The sequence below is a fragment of the Hibiscus syriacus genome, unplaced genomic scaffold (assembly GCF_006381635.1).
Source record: "Hibiscus syriacus cultivar Baekdansim isolate YM2019G1 unplaced genomic scaffold, ASM638163v2 tig00016563_pilon, whole genome shotgun sequence".
Taxonomy (NCBI): Eukaryota; Viridiplantae; Streptophyta; class Magnoliopsida; order Malvales; family Malvaceae; genus Hibiscus; species Hibiscus syriacus.
In genome coordinates, this window is record NW_024062387.1 from 990,784 (window position 1) to 1,010,228 (window position 19,445).

Below are 19,445 nucleotides of genomic sequence, written 5' to 3' on the forward strand. Positions count from 1 at the left end.
ATTCATAACGGAGGTCTTTCACGAAAGCTGCTCTCAACCTTGCATTGGGGGTAGCCTACTATCCTATCTCCCTTTTACCCTATTACAAATGGGAATAGGGTTAGTTATTTTTTTAATTAGTAGTACACGAACTAAAGAATGACAATCCAATATCAACAACTGGTTGGATTAGCTGGATGAGGCAATAGATCATTTAAGCAATGTCATGGGTTCGAATCTTGGCGATTGCGAATGGAGCAAACTGGATTGAGAGGGTCGCCCTCGCCTCTACGCAGTACCTGATCTGAATTAGTCGACCAATAGATTGGAAACTGGTAGTAATATTAAAAAAAGAATAATAATTCAATGTTCTCAATTTTTTAGTATAATAACAATTTAGATCATTATAAATTTAATTATTAGACAAATTAGGTATTGTTTTCTGAATTATAAGTTTAAGTATCTAGTAAGTCATTGTATTTTTCTTTAAAAATTAATATTTCGGCCCCCGACTATATCTAATCCTAGCTCCGCCCTTGTTTACACAAAATCATCAAAACACCATAAAATAATTTCCGAGAACTATTTTTCAGAAAATATAATTAATTTTACGTAAAACAGTTTTCCAATTATAGTATATCAAACATATCTTAAGACTAATTGTTTACTATATTGGATGCAATTTATATATTATAATTTAATTAAATTTGATCAAATGCATACACTAGACGGAGTTAGGATAAAAGAACAATCTTTTTAGGGGAAAAAATTAACTTATATAAAAAAATACAAATTATAGATTGCAAACAAAAGGAAGATATATATGCATAGATCCAATAACTTTCATATCTACCGCAAGCTTTACTTTTATCTAACTTTTAATAAATAAATCTTATACTAAATTTTTTAAATTAAACAGAATTAAATTCAAATAACGATATTTAATTAGAAGGGATAACTGAGGTCATCTTTCAAATGGGAAATATAGGTGAAATTCTTGATATGTTGGGCCACCAATGTTTGATTTAAAAGTATCAAATTTTATACATCTCGGGGTGGTGGGTGGCAACTGCCCACCCACCTCTCGGCTTACTTAATTTGAAGTTTTGGACCGTAGTTAGCTGATCAACCCACGTGGAACAATCACAAGAATTGAAACACCATCAATACAAATATATTTACCCTTGTATACATTTATGACATGAGTTGAAAATTGAATGTGATTATATTTTGGGTTTTGAAATTATTTATTCATTATATGAATTTATTGATTGGAAAAACACGTGGTAATATTTTTAAGAGAAAATAACCTCAGTGACCAAAAATTCCATATAATATACGATTTTAACCAATTTTTTTTGGATTTGCCAAAATGACCAACAAAATCGCAATGCGATCGCTAATTCGCAACGCGATCTCTATTATCGCAAATCAGTTTCCAGATTCGCAACGCGATTATGACTATCGCAATGCGATTTTCCAATTTCGCGTTGCGATTTTCCCAATTCGCAATGCGAATAAGTAAATCGCAATGCGAATTTGGAAAACCGCAATGCGATACTGACTATCGCAACGCGATAATACAAAATCGCAACGCGATACTGACTTTCACAACGCGATACTGACTTTCGCAACGCGATTCTGACTTTCGCAACGCGATTCTGACTTTCTCAACGAGATTCTGACTATCGCAACGAGATAATACAGGATTGCAATGCGATTTTCAAAGTTCGCAACATGTTTTAGTTTCGCAACACAAATTTTTTGGGTATATATCTACGCAACAACAACAACTCATAACCTAAATCCCTAAATCACAACTCATTCCATCTCCATCTATCACTCTCTCTGGCGACATCCGTTCCTATATCCGTTCCTACATCCTTCCCCATCCGGCAACAGGTCTTAGTTTCGCAGCTCATTTGTTTAGTAAATTAATTTACAACCATGAAATCATCTAATGTTGATCATGTTTGGATAGATTTGTGTTTTGGAGGGTAATGGGAGAATGTTCATGGTGTTTTACAATATATGCCTTTACCCATGAATCTTCAACTAAAACTGTCATTAAAAAAGTTAACTTATTAAACTCTAATGTTACGTGTTTCAAAGAAATTGAATTTAGAGCCCCTAAGTGGATTTAGGCTATCTTATCAGAGAAATGGTAAAGTTTATTTGTTAACCGACAATGAAGATATTGAACGATTCATTGCTTACATTAGTGTTTCAAGTGATGATGTTACATTGTATGTTGTTGAACCTAGAAGTAGTATTGTTGGGTCAGTAGCGGGTAGTAATCAACTAAGTTTTTCTCAAAACCCACAACCTTTCTCTAATCCAAATCCCAATCAACTTTCAGCACCAAATTCCGATTTTCGTATTGACCAATTAGACGATGATGAGCCAACAGAAAAAATTGTGAGTACTAGTCAGTATTCAAAATTTGATCTTGGTCAATACCCGGACTTTGATTTTGGTCAATACTCAGATTTTGATGATGTTTTAGAAGAAGAAACATACCCTGCGTGTAATGATTTTGATATTGGTCAATACCCGAATTTTGATGATGAAACAGCCGTTGCCGAGGAAGATGTTGTTGATGATAATGAGGAGGAAGTTACGACTGTGAATGAACATGTTGAACATCCATTCTGTAATTCATATAATCCTGAAGAAGAAAAAGAAGAAGAAAAAGTCCCCGAAGAAAAGAAAATGCCACGGGAGTATAACTGGAATATGACAGAATTACTTCAGATACCGGAAGAAGAGTTGGTAAAGAAAGCAGTTGATTGTTACACAAAAGTTATTCGTATCAAGAAAGATGATTGTTTTGATACAAAGGAAGACTTGAAGATAGCTTTGTATACGAAATGTGTGGAAGATGGCTATCAACTAAAAGTTAACAAATCAAGCAAATATCGTTTCGAAACAAGGTGTATGATTGACAAAAACTGTACGTGGCGTATGATTGCAAAGAGGATAAAAGATTGCGAAATGTTTCAAGTTAGGACTTTTATTGATAAACATACATGTTCAAGAACCCAAGTTTTTCCTCACCATAGACAGGCAAACAAAAAGGTGTTGGGTGGTTTTCTGGCTGAGTTAATGTTTTTGAATGGCAGGGTATATCGGGGACATGAAATTATGACTGACATGAATGCTTGGTTCAAGATTAGTATATCATATTCTCAAGCTTGGAGAGCCAAATGTTATGCCTTGAAATTGTTGAGGGGGTCGCCAGAAGCATCGTTTGCCCAACTGCCGGCTTATTGTCACAATTTAAAGCTGAAAAATCCTGGGTCGGTAACTCATATCAAAACAGATAGAGATGGACGCTTTGAGTTGCTGTTTATCGCCATTGGTGCTACGGTTAGTAAATCAATATAATTATGTTGACTCATTTTTGTTAGTTACATGCATTTCACATTTAAATGATTATATTTCTTGTGTATATTATTTTGTAGATTCGTTCGTTTATTACTTGCATGCGCCCAGTTATTATAGTTGACGGAGCACATTTGAAAGGTCGATACCTTGGAGTAAACTTATTAGCAGTAGCCATTGATGCTAATAATGGGATATTGCCAATAGCTTACGGGGTTGGCAAATCTGAAATCTCAGATTCATGGACATGGTTTATGGGGCATCTTAGGGATTGCATAGGTCCTATTAGCAATCTGACAATCATATCCGATAGGGAAAACTCAATTGACAACGCTGTTAGAAGGTGTTTCTCATATGCTTTTCATGGACTTTGTGGTGTTTATTTGTATAGAAATCTAAAATCAAGGTCTGCTGGTATAAAAAATCACAAATGGACATACTGGAATGCTGTAAAAGCTTATCGGGAAGAGGATTTTAATAAACATATAAACTGTTTAAGACGTGTTTTGCCTCAGTGTGCTCAAACACTAGAAGACGTCGGGTTTGAAAGATGGTAAAGAGTACATCAACTTGGAGCAAGATATGGTTTCATGACGTCTAATAGTGCAGAATCAATCAACGCTCTAAGTCGTCATTCTCAAAAATTACCCATTACTATGTTAATGGAGTTTTTTCGAGCCTCTATTCAACAGTGGTACTACAAGAAAAGAAACCATGCAGGTATTATTTCTTTAAATTCGTAACTTATCATATATTTTACTAAGTATTATTTATTTAAATTTACAGGAACATTGGAACATCGTGTTACACCATGGACAGAAAAAAAGATAACGAAACGTGTTGTGAAGTCAACTTCATGGAGAGTTGAACCATGTTCAAACACTTTGTTTGAAGTACTGGATAATAACTTAAATGGGCTTGTCGATCTAAATGCAAAGACGTGTAGTTGTATGAAATGGCAAACATCTGGTTATCCGTGTGGCCATGTTATAAAAGTTTCTCTTCATCTAAACCAAGATGATTCAAGCGCATACGCTATGGATTGCTACACTACAAAAGTATATCGACAAACTTATGGCGAGATTGTCTACCCTATTCCACATCCTTCTGAGTGGGACATATCAGATGACTTACAAACAGTTTTGCCACCAGCCTTGGACAGAAGGCTACCTGGCCGACCAAAAAGTCACGATCGTATACCGTCTAAGGGTGAAGAGAAGAAGAGATCGACATGTAGTCGGTGCAAGGAAAGTGGTCATACAAGGTTGACATGTGGATCACCAGTGCCATCACAATCATCTTTTCCTCTACCAAAATATGGATCCTCATCAAAATCCAAAGCTCATATGGTGTCAAGCAAAAGGCAATCAAAATCGCAATCATCTTTAAAATCCCAATCACAACTGGCTTTACCTTTTGGGACTGTTAACTTAGGTGATTTTTAAATGCAAACGTTGTATTATGTATGTTTTATGTGTGAACTTTTAACATTTTCAGTTAGGCATGTATTAGTAACTTGAGTTTGAAAATTGCTATGATCTGTTCAGTTGTTATCACTTATTAGGCAATCATTTGACTATCGCAACACGAAAATGACGTTCGCAATCATCTTAATGTCTATCGCAACACGGAAATGACTATCGCAATGCGAAATGAAAATCACAACGAGAGAATTGCAATGCGAAATGAAAATCGCAACGAGGGAATCGCAAAGCAAAATGAAAATCGCAATGCGAATTTAGTTTCGCGTTGCGATTTTGTCGTTGCGATTTTCATTTCGCGTTGCGATTTTCATTTCGCGTTGCGATTCTCTTGTTGCGATTTTCATTTCGCATTGCGATAGTCATTTTTGCCTTCAACATAATGCAGATTGAAATCAACAAAATCAACCATTACATTTCAATCAATTAAACAAGCACAAATAAGAATTATGTTCACATCAATTAAACAAATCAACTTTTACAAATCATCTTTTACAAATCAATTAAACAATCAAAAAATAAGCAATAATTATTATTTCCTCATCTACTATTGAATCAACTTTTGCAGCCATACATCATTTTCACGCATCTCACTTCTGAGATTAACCTGCAGAAACCAAACATTTGTTCAAACAACACTTTCTACACATCTAAAACCTACAAACAACAAATTATTGAATTCTAGGTACTTAACCAAACATTTTCAAACCACAAGCCTATAAACTTACCAATTGTTTATGGACATTTTTATAACGCGGATGCAAGTAGGCATCGTCTCGTATATATCGATATAGCCATATAATGCCAAAACCACAAGCCTACTGCAGCTCTATCTCTATCGGTGGGAGGTAGATACTTTATACTTCCTGTGATCAAACGCTCCAACGCCAAGCATACGAGAGGACCACAATCCCCTCTGGGTTCTTTCATTTGTTGTGGTGCGGTCTCGTCTCTGCTAACTGTAATATTGAGCTTCTTTGGCTTCTTGTTTTCAGAACGAGTCCAATAATTTATCGCATCCAAGAATTTAGCCAAATGAGAGCTCCATCCCTTAATAATATCTCTTAAATCAGCCAATGATATGTAATTTATCATGCTTTCATATACTATTGCCTTAAGGGATGGGAGCTGAAGCTCGACGAGAAGCCAATGTTTACGTTCCAAAACAGGGATAAACACCTGCAATCATAAGTAATAATTCATTCATTTGCGCACTTATTTATGAATACCTTTAAACTCAATCTAAAATAAATACTAACCTTATCGACCTCCCACCATGCAGGATAAAGTTTAGCTTGTCCATTGCCAACGCAAATGATTCATCTCGTTGATTCTTCAAGTGAACGACGTTAAAAGACGTCGGCATAATTGTATATCGTGCATTTCTTTTATTTTCCTTAAATTTCCTAATTATTAGAAGACGTGACACCCACGCATCGATATGCTGTTTTACAAAAAAATACATATATTAGTAACTTACATAAATTTAAAAAAAATAATCAAATTGAAATATAAGAAAAATATAAGACTTACCCCTCCATCGAAATAGCCATTGTCTTCGACCCCTAATAATACACCCCACCAAGACCGATCAAGCAACAAATAGATATCATCGTTGAGCTTGCATATGTCAGTGAAACACCCCTGGCTCCGCTCATGTAGATAAAAATCAACTGCGGTCTTAGCCCAAAGGGTGTTATCCAGAATTGTGTCCGGTAGTTGTCTCCTCTCCACTTCAGATACCGGTATGGTATTAGCCGGTAACTCATATGAGAGCCAACTTGAATCCATCATGTCCGGCACGTCAGAGGGTTTCTCAAGAATCCTACATATGACGCCATGTGAATCGGGCTCTTGAATGGTGGGAGTGACCTCTTCAACGATGACAGTGGCCTCTTGAACGGTGGGAGGGGACTCTCGAGGAATGATAGGGGCCTCTTCAACGATATGAGTGGACTCTTGAGGGATGACAGGCAAGTCGGGCTTCTTTTTACGGTGTCTTCGCACTATTGGGGTGTACGGAGACTTAATAGCACATGCACGCCGTCTGACGCGTGAACTCTGTCGTGCAAGAAAAACCCGACGTAAAGCATCCACCTTATCGGTCCGCTAAATAATTAAATACAAATATCAGTAAATAAACAGACATGATATTTAAACAGTGAAAACAAAGACAAATATGTTTCAAACTTGCATTGAATTCACCCAAGTCATTATTCTATCATTGTTCACAAAATACATCAGATAACAAAGGCAAATATGTTTCAAACTTGCAACACTGTCAACTTAGTATTTGTCTTTGTCTATTGGTTGAAGTAATGCAATTCATTCAAGTTTCAATTTGCAGAAGAAGAATAGTTTCTGGAACTTAAAATCGCAACGTGAAAAATGACTAGCGCAACGCGAAACCAAAAGACAAAACAAAAGACAAAACAGTGTTACTAAATTAGTTTCAAGAATAAACTATTTCTTCTTCTTCTGCAAATTGAAACTTGAATGGATTGCATTACTTCGACCAAAAGACAAAACAAAGACAAATACTAACTTCAGAGTATTAAATAATACACAGTTTAGCAGAATTGGCAGCAAACGAACAAATTTACTTTCAACCAAAAGACAAAACAAAGACAAATACTAACTTCACAGTGTTAAAGAATACACAGTTTAGCAGAATTGGCAGCAACCGAACAAATTTACTTTCAACCAAAAGACAAAACAAAGACAAATACTAACTTCACAGTGTTAAAGAATACACAGTTTAGCAGAATTGGCAGCAACCGAATAAATTTACTTCAACCAAAAGACAAATACTAACTTCACAGTGTTAATAAACAGTTTAGCAGTATTGGCAGCAACCGAATAAATTTACTAAGCAATCTAAGTGAAATGGTTAATCTAAGTGAAATTACGAGTAAATTTATCATCAAGTTAAATATGGAAAATCTTAAACTTACCTCGTTGCGTAGAGTATGAACCTCATTCTGTAACGATACTACCATCTCACGTAGAACGACAACCTCACCACATAAAGTATACACCTCCACACGCCATGCACCATCGTTATCGCGTAAAGTATCGATCTCCTCACGCAAGGCATTGACCTCATCACGTAACTCCCTTGACTCATCCCGTGGAGGTGGAGAACAGAGAGATAGAAGTCGTGGCATCTTTGCCGGTCGCCTATCATGAGGTGATGGTGGAGAAGAGGCTCGATGATGTGATGGGATAGGTGATGGCTCTCGTTGTAGAGGTGTATAGTCGGGTCGATCAGGTGATGGCTCTGGGTGAGGTGATGGCTCTCAAAGTGGAGGAAGTGGAGGCTGCTCATCATTCGTGCCATCAAGAAAACGCTGACTAGCTTGCCACCAATCAGTGGCAAGCTCAACCTCCGTGGGTGTCAGTCTCATTAATGGAGTGTTGGCCTCTTAAAAATATAAAAACTCAAATAAAGTTAAACGTCTATTATTAATAACTTGTTTATATATGATAGTATTTGTGTTAACTTACATTATTTATTGTCGCATATGGTATTAAGTCTTCACAATCCAACAGACGTTTCCTCTTCTAGGAAATAGCCATAGGAATATCATTTAAGGTTTTTAATGCATATGTCTGCATGCTGGGGAAAGCCTCGAATATCCAAATCTACAAACAATATAATAACAAACATTAGTAATTGTTAAATAATTAATTATAAATTTGAAAACATTATATAGAAATTCTTACCTTAAAGGCCCAAACAAAGCCTGACAAAGTGTATTTCGACCCATCGCCCCGCAAACTTTTGCGGTCATCAAAGGCAGACGACAACTTAGTCTAGGTAGCTTTCCATATATACGAACCCCACGGAAACAGATTCCATGCATTTAGGTCATCTACCAATAATATTAGCTCCTGAGGAATATGTTGTCTGACCTCTCTGCCTAAAAAGTCGGCATACAAAAGTAGTAAAAGGCATACTCGGACAACATCGACGTCATTCATCCGAGTAAAACCATCTTTCTTATTAAACAATTTCTTCAGTTCGTCGACGTGTAAGTTCGGCTTCTCTATTGACTCATCAGGAAAAACCCTGGATAACCATGATGGGCGGGTGATATGACGAGTGTACCGGCCTACATCATCGTGTCCGAATCGTAGACCATTGATTAAGCAGAACTCCTTCCGCCCAAAACAAGTATAAGCCGGTGGAAAATGAAACCATATCTCTTCCTCACCACGTTGTATACTGTCGGGTAGATCGCTAGTCATGGTCTGAAGCCACAAATGGGTCAAATTAGCATCTTCACCCGGATGTTGTACTCTCAGCCATGACCCGAAGCAGGTTTCCTCAAACAATTTTCTTTGTGCAGGTGAAAGCTTCGAAGCAATTGTAGTGGCTAGGCTAACTTTATTCCTTAATGTCAATGAAGCCGAAAAAAATTTCTACAAAAACAATAAACATACCAAGTTAGATATACCAAAAACTACACTGTGAAGATATACCAAAAACAATAAACATAAATAGTAGTTTATTCTTGAAACTAAAATTTGCAACACTGTTTTGTCTTTTGGTTGAAATGAAAATCGCAACGAGATAATGAAAATCGCAACGCGTAAATGACTATCGCAACGCGAAATGAAAATCGCAATGCGATTTTGGTTTCGCGTTGCGATTCTCTCGTTGCGATAGTCATTTCCGCGTTGCGATTTTCATTCTCGAAACTATTCTTCTTCTGCATTACTTCAACCAAAAGACAAAACAAAGACAAATACTAACTTCACAAGGTTAAATACTAAACAGTTTAGCAGTATTGGCAGCAATCGAATGAATTTAATAAGAAATCTAAGTGAAATGGTTAATCTATTATTGAAATTACCAGTAAACTTATCATCAATTTCAATATGAAAAACTTAAAATAATGCAAAAATTTCAAAATAAAAATAATTAAAAAAACTAACCCTCGGAGGTTGATTTTCCATTTCTGAATGATTGTGAGGGATTTCTGACCGTGAATGGTTGTGAGGGATTTCACCGGCGATGGGGACGGAAATCTTCGGAGACGGGGACGGATTTTGCCGTAGAGAGTGAGAGATGGAGATGGGACTGAGTGTTGTGATTTTAGGTTTGAGGTTATGAGTTGCGATTACTGTGGACGGTTCAGTTTCCGATATATTAAGAAAAAATTCGTGTTTGGAATTTGAAAAAAAATACGCGTTAATACGAATGGCGCTATGTAAATCGCATTGCGATAGTCAGATTCGCATTGCGATTTACGTATTCGCATTGCGATTTTCCTAATTCGCATTGCGATTTACTTAATCGCGTTGCGATTTACGTATTCGCATTGCGAATTATGAAAATCGCAACGCGAATACGTAAATCGCAATGCGAATTAGGAAAATTGCGTTGCGATAATCAGTATCGCATTGCGATTTTCCAAATTCGCATTGTGATTTACTTATTCGCATTGCAAATTGAGAAAATTGCAACGCGTGGAAAATCGTATTGCGATAGTCATAATCGCGTTGCGAATCTGGAAACTGATTTGCGATAATGGAGATCGCGTTGCGAATTAGCGATCGCATTGCGATTTTGTTGGTCATTTTGGCAAATCCGGAAAAAGTTGGTTAAAATCGTATATTATATGGGATTTTTGGTCACTGAGGTTATTTTCTCTATTTTTAATCTTACTTATCGTAAGTGATAATTTAAGAATCGGGTAATTTTCAATCAAATCACATAAATAAAATAAATATTTTTTTGAATGTATAGATCTATTGACCGATTAATCTAGATCAAATACTGCTGAGGTAAGGGTTACCCTTCCAATCCAATTTGTTCCATTCACAAATTCCATGATTCGAATATCTAACTTTCTTAAAGAATCTAGTGCATCATCTTATTAGACTAACTTATTGTTGGTAATAAAATAAATATTTTTTTATAAATGATTTAAAATGATTATGAAATTATATATGTTCATAATTTTTTAATTTATTGATAATATACACATGTATAAATATAACTATTAGAACTTAAAATCTCTAAAGAGAATAATATTATATCTTAAAATTAAGAATGCTTGATAGAGTCATAAAATATTTATATTTAATTTATTAATATTTATTATAAAATTATTATAATATACCATAATATATATTTTTAACATCATTTTATATGTTGTTGATATATTATTTATTAATTTTACTACTCTCGTTATATATTTTATACATTAATTATCAGTAAATCAAACAATAATACCATATTATCAATTAATTAATGTGATAAACATTAATTAATCCCGCTGAAAACGGTTGAGTGGTGAGCGGCAGAAACCCCAAAATTCAATTCAATAAAAAAGGGTATATCGGTCACTTCGGAGGAACTCGGCGTTTCTGTCATTATGACCTGCCATGACTTGTGGCCTATTCTCGTAATTTAAAGTTCAACCGCCACATTTAAAACACAACGTTCCCTTTTCTCCTTCTCCCCAACGCCCCTTCCACTTGCATCCTTTTTAAACAGCAGAGATAAACAGAAAGAACTACAAGAAAAAAAAAAGGAAAAAATGACTCCACTAAGAGCTGGGAGAAGGTTTCCTTCAATAACGGAATGCAACGGATCGACATACGAATCGATCGCCGCCGATCTCGATGGCACGCTTTTAATCTCACGTAGCTCTTTTCCGTATTTCATGCTCATTGCCGTCGAAGCGGGAAGCCTCCTTCGAGGTCTTATCCTTCTTCTTTCACTGCCTCTTGTCATTGTATCTTATCTCTTCATTTCCGAAGCTATTGGTATACAAATCCTCATTTTCATCTCCTTCGCTGGACTCAAGATCCGCGACATCGAGTTGGTCTCCCGCGCTATTCTTCCCAGGTAGAAAAAACGAAAGAGATTCGAATCTTAACCTTTTTTAAAGTAATTTATCCTTAACTTGCTTAGTTCTTTCTTTTTTGGATAGATTTTATGCTGCGAATGTGAGGAAGGAAAGTTTCGAAGTATTTGACAGATGCAAGAGGAAAGTGGTAGTGACGGCGAATCCGACGTTCATGGTGGAGCCGTTTGTGAAGGATTTTCTTGGTGGAGATAAGGTTTTAGGCACAGAGATCGAAGTGAACCCTAAAACAAAGAAGGCCACGGGATTTGTTAAGAAGCCAGGCGTTTTAGTAAGCGAATTGAAGAGATTGGCCATTCTGAAGGAGTTTGGTGACGATTCGCCCGATCTTGGAATCGGAGACCGTGAATCTGATCACGATTTCATGTCAATTTGCAAGGTTAGTCTCCTTACAGACTGCTGCTAGTGTTCTTTATTTCGTTTTCAACAACCTACAACCGTAGATTTCAAGTTGATTGATTCATATTTACATATCAGGCTTTGATTCATTGGTAATCTTTAGACTGTGATATACTATAACTTGGTAATCTTGCTAAGCGTCTTTTTATTTGTATCTTTAAATTCATGGTTGGTGAAAACTTAATAATCTTGACTTGTTTGTTGCTTCACAACTTGTCACCATTATACCACTCTAATTAACCTAAAGAACATAGATTTTGTTTATATATAACCTGTATCTACCTGCAAATGTGTGTCAGTAATATATGTACGACAATCTGTGTATTATTTGATTAAGTTAGTGATAATTTAAAAAATGTTAAAAATTATAATTTTATATAAAAGTAGTTAATATCTTAATCTTGGGGTCGTGGGATCGAGTCTCACAGAGGGCATTTCATAATTCGGAGGTCTTCTAATAACTATTAAAATTAAAATATTTATTATTGATAATATTTTTTCACCGCAGAAGTTAACATAAAAATCTTGAATAAATAAAAACTTGTTTAGTGTTTTATCTTTTTAAATACATTTCTTGTTCATAAAGTTACTTGATTTATAAATATTTTAACCAAACAGATGAGGTTAGGTTAACGTATTTAATCTTTCGATTGGACCCACAGACTTAACTCTTAACATCAGTTAATGATCCACCAGCAAAATTAGCTCCCACCCCCATAAATGTGATTTCTTTAGGTGGAGAAGGCAAACTGATTATTGTCAAAAATATCACTTAATGATAGTAACTCAATGCATTTAAATATTGTTATTCATCAATCTAAGCGTGAAGTCTTTAACGCTTCAAAATAGAAATCCAGTCATTGACAAGTTTTATAAATTTGAAATATTCACTTAAAATATGGATTTTCTAAACAATATTTTTCACATATTTTCTTGTTTTAATTTTATTATGTATGAATTTATTTTGATAATTTAAATATATTTTTATTGATTTAATTATTATTTTATAATAATTGATTCTAATATTTCTATTAAGATTTGAGTGAGTTATTTGTACTAATAATCACGATGGTGCATCTGTATGTAAACAGGAGGGCTACATGGTGCACCCTAGCAAATCAGCATCACCGGTACCACTTGATCGCCTGAGAAGCCGCATCATCTTCCACGATGGTCGGTTTGTTCAACGCCCGGACCCACTCAATGCCTTGATCACCTACATTTGGCTGCCATTCGGCTTCATCTTGTCCATCATTCGCGTCTACTTCAATCTACCTTTACCCGAGCGCATCGTACGCTACACATACGAAATGTTGGGCATTCACCTCGTGATCCGCGGGAAGCGACCGTCGCCGCCGTCTCCGGGTACCCCAGGCAACCTCTACGTCTGTAATCACCGTTCAGCACTTGATCCAATCGTCATCGCCATCGCTCTCGGACGTAAAGTTTCGTGTGTCACATACAGTGTAAGCCGTCTCTCGAGGTTCCTATCACCAATCCCAGCCATCGCTTTAACTCGTGATCGTGCGGCTGATGCCGCCCGAATTTCAGAGCTATTACAAAAAGGTGATCTAGTAGTTTGTCCGGAGGGGACCACGTGTCGCGAGCCATTCCTGTTGCGATTCAGTGCTTTGTTCGCAGAAATGAGCGATAGAATCGTCCCCGTCGCCGTCAATTGCAAGCAGAGCATGTTCTACGGGACGACCGTGAGAGGGGTAAAATTCTGGGACCCTTACTTTTTCTTCATGAACCCAAGGCCAACATACGAGGTCACGTTCCTCGACCGGTTGCCGGAAGAGATGACGGTGAAGGCCGGAGGAAAATCGGCTATCGAGGTGGCGAATCACGTGCAGAAGGTGTTGGGCGATGTACTGGGCTTTGAATGCACGGGATTGACTAGGAAAGACAAGTATATGTTGCTCGGTGGAAATGATGGTAAGGTCGAATCCATGTACAATGGCAAGAAATAATTTGGGTTTGTCGCATGCTTCACAGAATTTCTCAAAACATTATGAATTTGACTGAGATAATTAATTTAAAAAAATGCCTGGAGGGGTTTATGTCATATTGGTGAATGTATAATTGTTTTAGGCTTATGGTTCTTGTTTTCATGTAAACTTTGCTATATCTTCAGAATGTTTTTTTCTACTGTTTCCATAATGAAATGATGTTCTAATTTGCAGGTTACAAGTGAATTTTGCACGGTTTTGCAATTTTTTTACATCTTATTCCAGAATTAATTACAGGCTGTTTTACATCTTAATCCAAAACTAATTGAGTGACTCGATTGTAACCATTTAAAATTAGATAATTAGTTTGTAACTTGATGTATTTTCCCTTTCCAATAAAACCCATTTTGAAACCACTTAATTTACCGTTTTACCACACAAATCTCAACGTAATTTTGAATTGCATGGAGGGGTATTTCCAGAACCCTATCGTATCTTTTTGATGACCTTTCATCCTCATTGGATGATATCCCCAAGTGTCACATCTCGAATCTCTTTTGCTTCGATATATTATTAAGCCACTGGTATTTTTCCCGCTTTTGAAAATTAAAATAAAATAAAATCTACCGAAGCAAAGAAAGAATCTTCCTTTTATGCGTTTCATCGTCAAGAACTGAACAAAAAGAGTTAAAATACAATGTCTGTTATGAACTTTTGAGCTTTCGATTTTGAGCTGAATGGTACAGTTTAGCTCTTAAGCTTCGAGCTACAACTTGTGCTCCTGCAATGGCTATAGGCGGTTTGATTTCCAACCGAAATTTTGGACATTTATTCGGTTCAGGTATTGTTTTACTTCCTTAATTGAAGATGCTTTCAATAGTTGTTTGAGCTTAATGTTAATTAGCTGCATTTTTTTTTTGAATTCTTCTTGTTGATTCGATACTTGCATGTCCTTATTGAGACTTGTGACAAGGACAAAATAAGAAAAAACAGGACTTGTGCTTTCTATAAATCCGAGGAGTATGACATAACTAAAGGGAAGTTGGACTCTTTACCGTCTCCTGACGAAACCAGTGAAGCTATTCTAGTTAAACGAGATATCCCTTGGTGGCAGAATTTTCCTAAGCGATGGGTTGTTGTACTGCTATGTTTTGCAGCATTTTTGTTATGCAACATGGACCGTGTGAGTATTCTCTTCATAAACGTTAGCAACACTGTACATCTCTACATGCATGCTGACTTAACTGTGTGTTATGTATTCCTTTTGCAGGTGAACATGAGCATTGCTATACTCCCAATGTCAAAAGAGTTTAACTGGAACAGTGCAACAGTTGGTTTGATTCAGCCTTCTTTTTTCTGGGGCTATCTACTCACTCAGGTGTGGTTCAAACACTTTAAAAAATGCAGAATTTTTAGTTTCTATGGAGGATGTCCATTACATTGGCTTATAATGTGTCGAGGTTCTAATATTATGCATATTTGAACCTTCTAAGGTTTCCGCGTGTTTTAAAATATGCAGAATAATTTAGTTTCTATGGAGGATGTCCATTACATTGGCATATAATGTGTCGAGCTTCTAGTATTATGCATATTTGAACCTTCTGAGATTGCTGCATCCTGTTAACATCTATGTGGTTTTCATTCATTGTTTGTTGATGCCAGAAATTCTGTAATCTTTTTAATCTGATCTTTTTTTTTACATACAGATTCTTGGAGGCATATGGGCAGATAAAATAGGTGGAAAGCTAGTACTGGGTTTTGGAGTTGTCTGGTGGACAGTAGCTACTATTTTGACACCTATTGCTGCAAGAATTGGACTTCCATTTTTGCTTACTATGCGTGCTTTTATGGGAACTGGCGAGGTAGGCGCTGCTCTGCTTGTTGGTTTTTAATATTTATCCTGTAGTGACCTGTGGTTAATTACCAAACTACCTCCAAACTTCACATGCTTTCTGAAGCAGCCCTTTATCTGAAGGAGAGTTTTTTGCCATATAACTCAAAAACAATTATTCACTGAGCCAACAGTTCCCAACTTCCCAGAAAGAGAACGCAACTCATCTATTTTCTTTACAGGGTGTGGCTATGCCAGCAATGAACAACCTACTTTCTAAGTGGATTCCAGTGTCAGAGAGAAGTAGATCACTTGCACTTGTATACAGCGGCATGTATCTTGGTTCTGTTACTGGGCTGGCTTTCTCCCCTATCTTAATCCACAAGTTTGGGTGGCCATCTGTTTTCTACTCATTGGGCTCCCTTGGAAGCATCTGGTTTGCATTATGGCTAAATAAAGTGCGGCCTTGATTCCTTTAGCTTTTATTCATAATATATTAAAGGAGTCGACATAAAAAAATTTCCTCTGGAGTTATTTATAAATGATCGGGCTGTGAATGATGCTTGATGAGATCAAAACAAACTGAACCTGTTAATACCATGGTCCTATGATATATGTTAGAAGTCCATCCATTTCTTCCCTCATTATTACTAAATGTTTTTGACTTCCAAGTTTACATTTTTCACTAAAGATCACACACTCCAAGCAAGTAGTTTTTGATGCTTTATCCATAAAAGAAGGGAAGTGGTTGAATTAATGTATTTTCATGTGGATCTCAGTACTTGGTAGTTGGTACTCCCTTTGAAAATTCTTTAATGCTGCCGCTTCTGTGGTTGGTTCTCAGGCATATAGCTCCACGAATGAAGACCCAGAGCTTAGTAAAGAAGAAAAGAAACTAATCATGGGAAGCGGCATATCAAAGGAACCAGTTAAGGTCATTCCATGGCGATTAATCTTATCAAAAGCTCCTGTTTGGGCTCTTATAATCTCTCACTTCTACCATAATTGGGGAACTTTTATCCTCCTAACATGGATGCCTACGTACTACAATCAGGTATTTGAAACATGTTCAATGAACAATGTCATCTTTACAATTGGCATCGAGTACAGTCTATAGCATGCAGCTCTGCTCAGCACTTATTGCTTTGCTGAACATGAGGCTTGAAGTGTATATAGCTTGCAGCTCCTGTGCAGGATGTATTGTTGTTGCATTCCATGCCTTTCCATGAGTACACCTTTACCTGCCTGATTGCTGGCTTTGAAAGGCATGGGATGCACTTTGTTATCTTACCTCTAAAGTTTTGAATAACTCGTTAATAACTTTGAATAACCATGGTTAAGAACTTGTTATCTTAACGAGTTAATAACTGATCATTGATTGCTGGCTTTTTCGCTTCTGTCACTTTGTTATCTTACCTCTAAAGTTTTCCAAATCTAGCTCTAGCAGCTCAGAAATTATATTTAAATATTGATTTCATCGACTCGTTATTAACCATTGTCATTGTGGTTCTTACAGGTTTTGAAGTTCAACCTAACTGAATCTGGACTCCTCTGTGTATTGCCTTGGTTGACTATGGCTGCCTTTGCAAATATAGGAGGGTGGATCGCTGACACACTCGTGAGCAGAGGTCTTTCCATAACAGCAGTGCGTAAGGCAAGGATTAGCTCTTCCTTGATTCTTAAATATGATTTATTTCAAAGAATTATTAAATGCTTAAATGTACCGACTTGTGTTTTATTGACTACTCTGGCAGTCTGCCTATAATCTTTCTGATTTTTATTTAAATTCAATCTCCTCATCTTTGTTGTGGAATTCATGCTCTCATGGTATCACAAACAACTCATATCATATTAGAAATCTTAGACCCAACCTTCTTCCTATATGAAAAAGGAAATTTAGTAGTTCATTGAAGACATTGATCAAGCGATGGTAAGAAAGATTACTCGAGTCCTTTTACGCGATCATGCCTGTAACCTATTAATTTTGCAGATCATGCAAACGATAGGCTTTTTGGGACCGGCCTTCTTCCTCACACAGCTAAGCTATGTCAGAACACCTGCCATGGCAGTGCTATGCATGGCATGTAGCCAGGTACCATTTTTTTTATCATTATTTAAGGTTCAACTCAGCTTTGAATTTTATGCATTGCCATATTCGTTTTTTCTTTCTCCACAATTATGACCTTATCCACATAAATTTCCCTATAGTTTATATAAAAATCAGTGTGCACTGTGCACTGTAAACTCCTGTATTAGACTGACAAAGGAACTGACTTGGGTGTTTGGTTTCTATTGAGGTTAAAGGATCAGGTGCCACTAACTAATCTGGAAAAGATATTGATAAATAATTTTTTTTTCTTGATAGGGATCAGATGCATTCTCTCAGTCAGGCCTTTATTCCAATCACCAAGACATTGACCCACGCTATGCTGTGAGTTCCTTAGAATGGCATATAGTGTAATGAATAACCAAAGCAATGTCATTTTGTGATTTTGATGTCCAAGTAATTTTCAGCTCTTACTAAAGTTTCATAAAAATGTAAAAGATGGAAGCAATCTTTACAAACGCTTGGGGCTTTACATGGTAAAATCAGTTTGACGTGTCCCTAAGCACGAGAACTAATAACTACATATTAATTCGATAATCCTGGCATAAATGTAACTAGGACGGATTTTTTTCTAATCCTCTATGTGGTTTTCTTTAAGTAATTTGCTTGATCATCGGTGTATCTTGTCAAGAATGATGTGCTTCTTTTCCTGATAGTTGTTTATGTCTAAACCAGGGAGTTCTATTAGGACTGTCGAACACTGCTGGGGTGCTGGCTGGTGTTTTTGGTACAGCTGCTACTGGCTACATACTCCAACGAGGTCCGGTTGAATTATGCTCGGTTTGACTTGAATTTAGCATACAAATTTTATTATTAACGTCTACAAACTTTTCCATTGCAGGCTCCTGGGATGATGTGTTTAAGGTGTCAGTTGCATTGTACATCATAGGCACATTAGTCTGGAACTTATTTTCAACCGGAGAGATGGTTCTCGATTAGGAAAATGCTAGAATTCTATACAAGGAAGAACAGAAGCCCGCATAGCTAACCAAGAACAAGTTTCGAAAGTAATAGGAGCATGCATGCCAAGGTGAGTGAAAAACCGAACAGGAAAGACAAAAAGCTTTTTACCAACTTATAGGAGAACAACCGAGTTGGCTGGAAAAATGTTTCTTTATGCCAAAACTCCTCCTTTCATTTGATACATGAGTTTCTAGTGTACGATTTTATGGGTAATATTTGGTTCATACCCGTCAAACATTTTGGTTTCCCATAAAATGCTCAGTCAAAGCACAAGTTTGAAGAATATTATATGCATGATTCTGCCTCTGCTTTGAACTTTCAAGTATAGCTATATGTTTTTTTGGGTAAACTACGTATCTAGTTATCCATCTATTCTCACAGTTCTGTTTTGGTCGTTCAACTATTTTTTTCTTCAAAATCACATTTAATATCGTGTTTTTGTTCCATTTAGTCACCCTCTTTTAAAAAAAT

The 19,445-nt window shown here is 36.5% G+C and overlaps 2 protein-coding genes across 2 annotated transcripts; both read left to right on the plus strand.

Moving 5' to 3' along the window:
• The first annotated feature begins 11,344 nt into the window (after positions 1-11,344).
• On the plus strand, positions 11,345-14,140 carry LOC120208453 (probable glycerol-3-phosphate acyltransferase 8). The gene is made up of 3 exons (XM_039207737.1): positions 11,345-11,706; positions 11,792-12,104; positions 13,216-14,140. Exons 1-3 carry the CDS (start codon positions 11,396-11,398, stop codon positions 14,092-14,094), a joined length of 1,503 nt encoding a protein of 500 aa, XP_039063668.1. The 5' UTR covers positions 11,345-11,395; the 3' UTR covers positions 14,095-14,140.
• An 885-nt stretch (positions 14,141-15,025) lies between these two features.
• Positions 15,026-18,994, plus strand: LOC120208455 (ascorbate transporter, chloroplastic). The gene is made up of 10 exons (XM_039207738.1): positions 15,026-15,256; positions 15,344-15,451; positions 15,780-15,935; positions 16,147-16,362; positions 16,749-16,958; positions 17,421-17,558; positions 17,895-17,996; positions 18,270-18,335; positions 18,687-18,771; positions 18,853-18,994. The coding sequence occupies exons 1-10, from the start codon at positions 15,248-15,250 to the stop codon at positions 18,948-18,950; spliced, it is 1,188 nt and encodes a 395-aa protein (XP_039063669.1). The 5' UTR covers positions 15,026-15,247; the 3' UTR covers positions 18,951-18,994.
• The last annotated feature ends 451 nt before the right edge of the window (positions 18,995-19,445 follow it).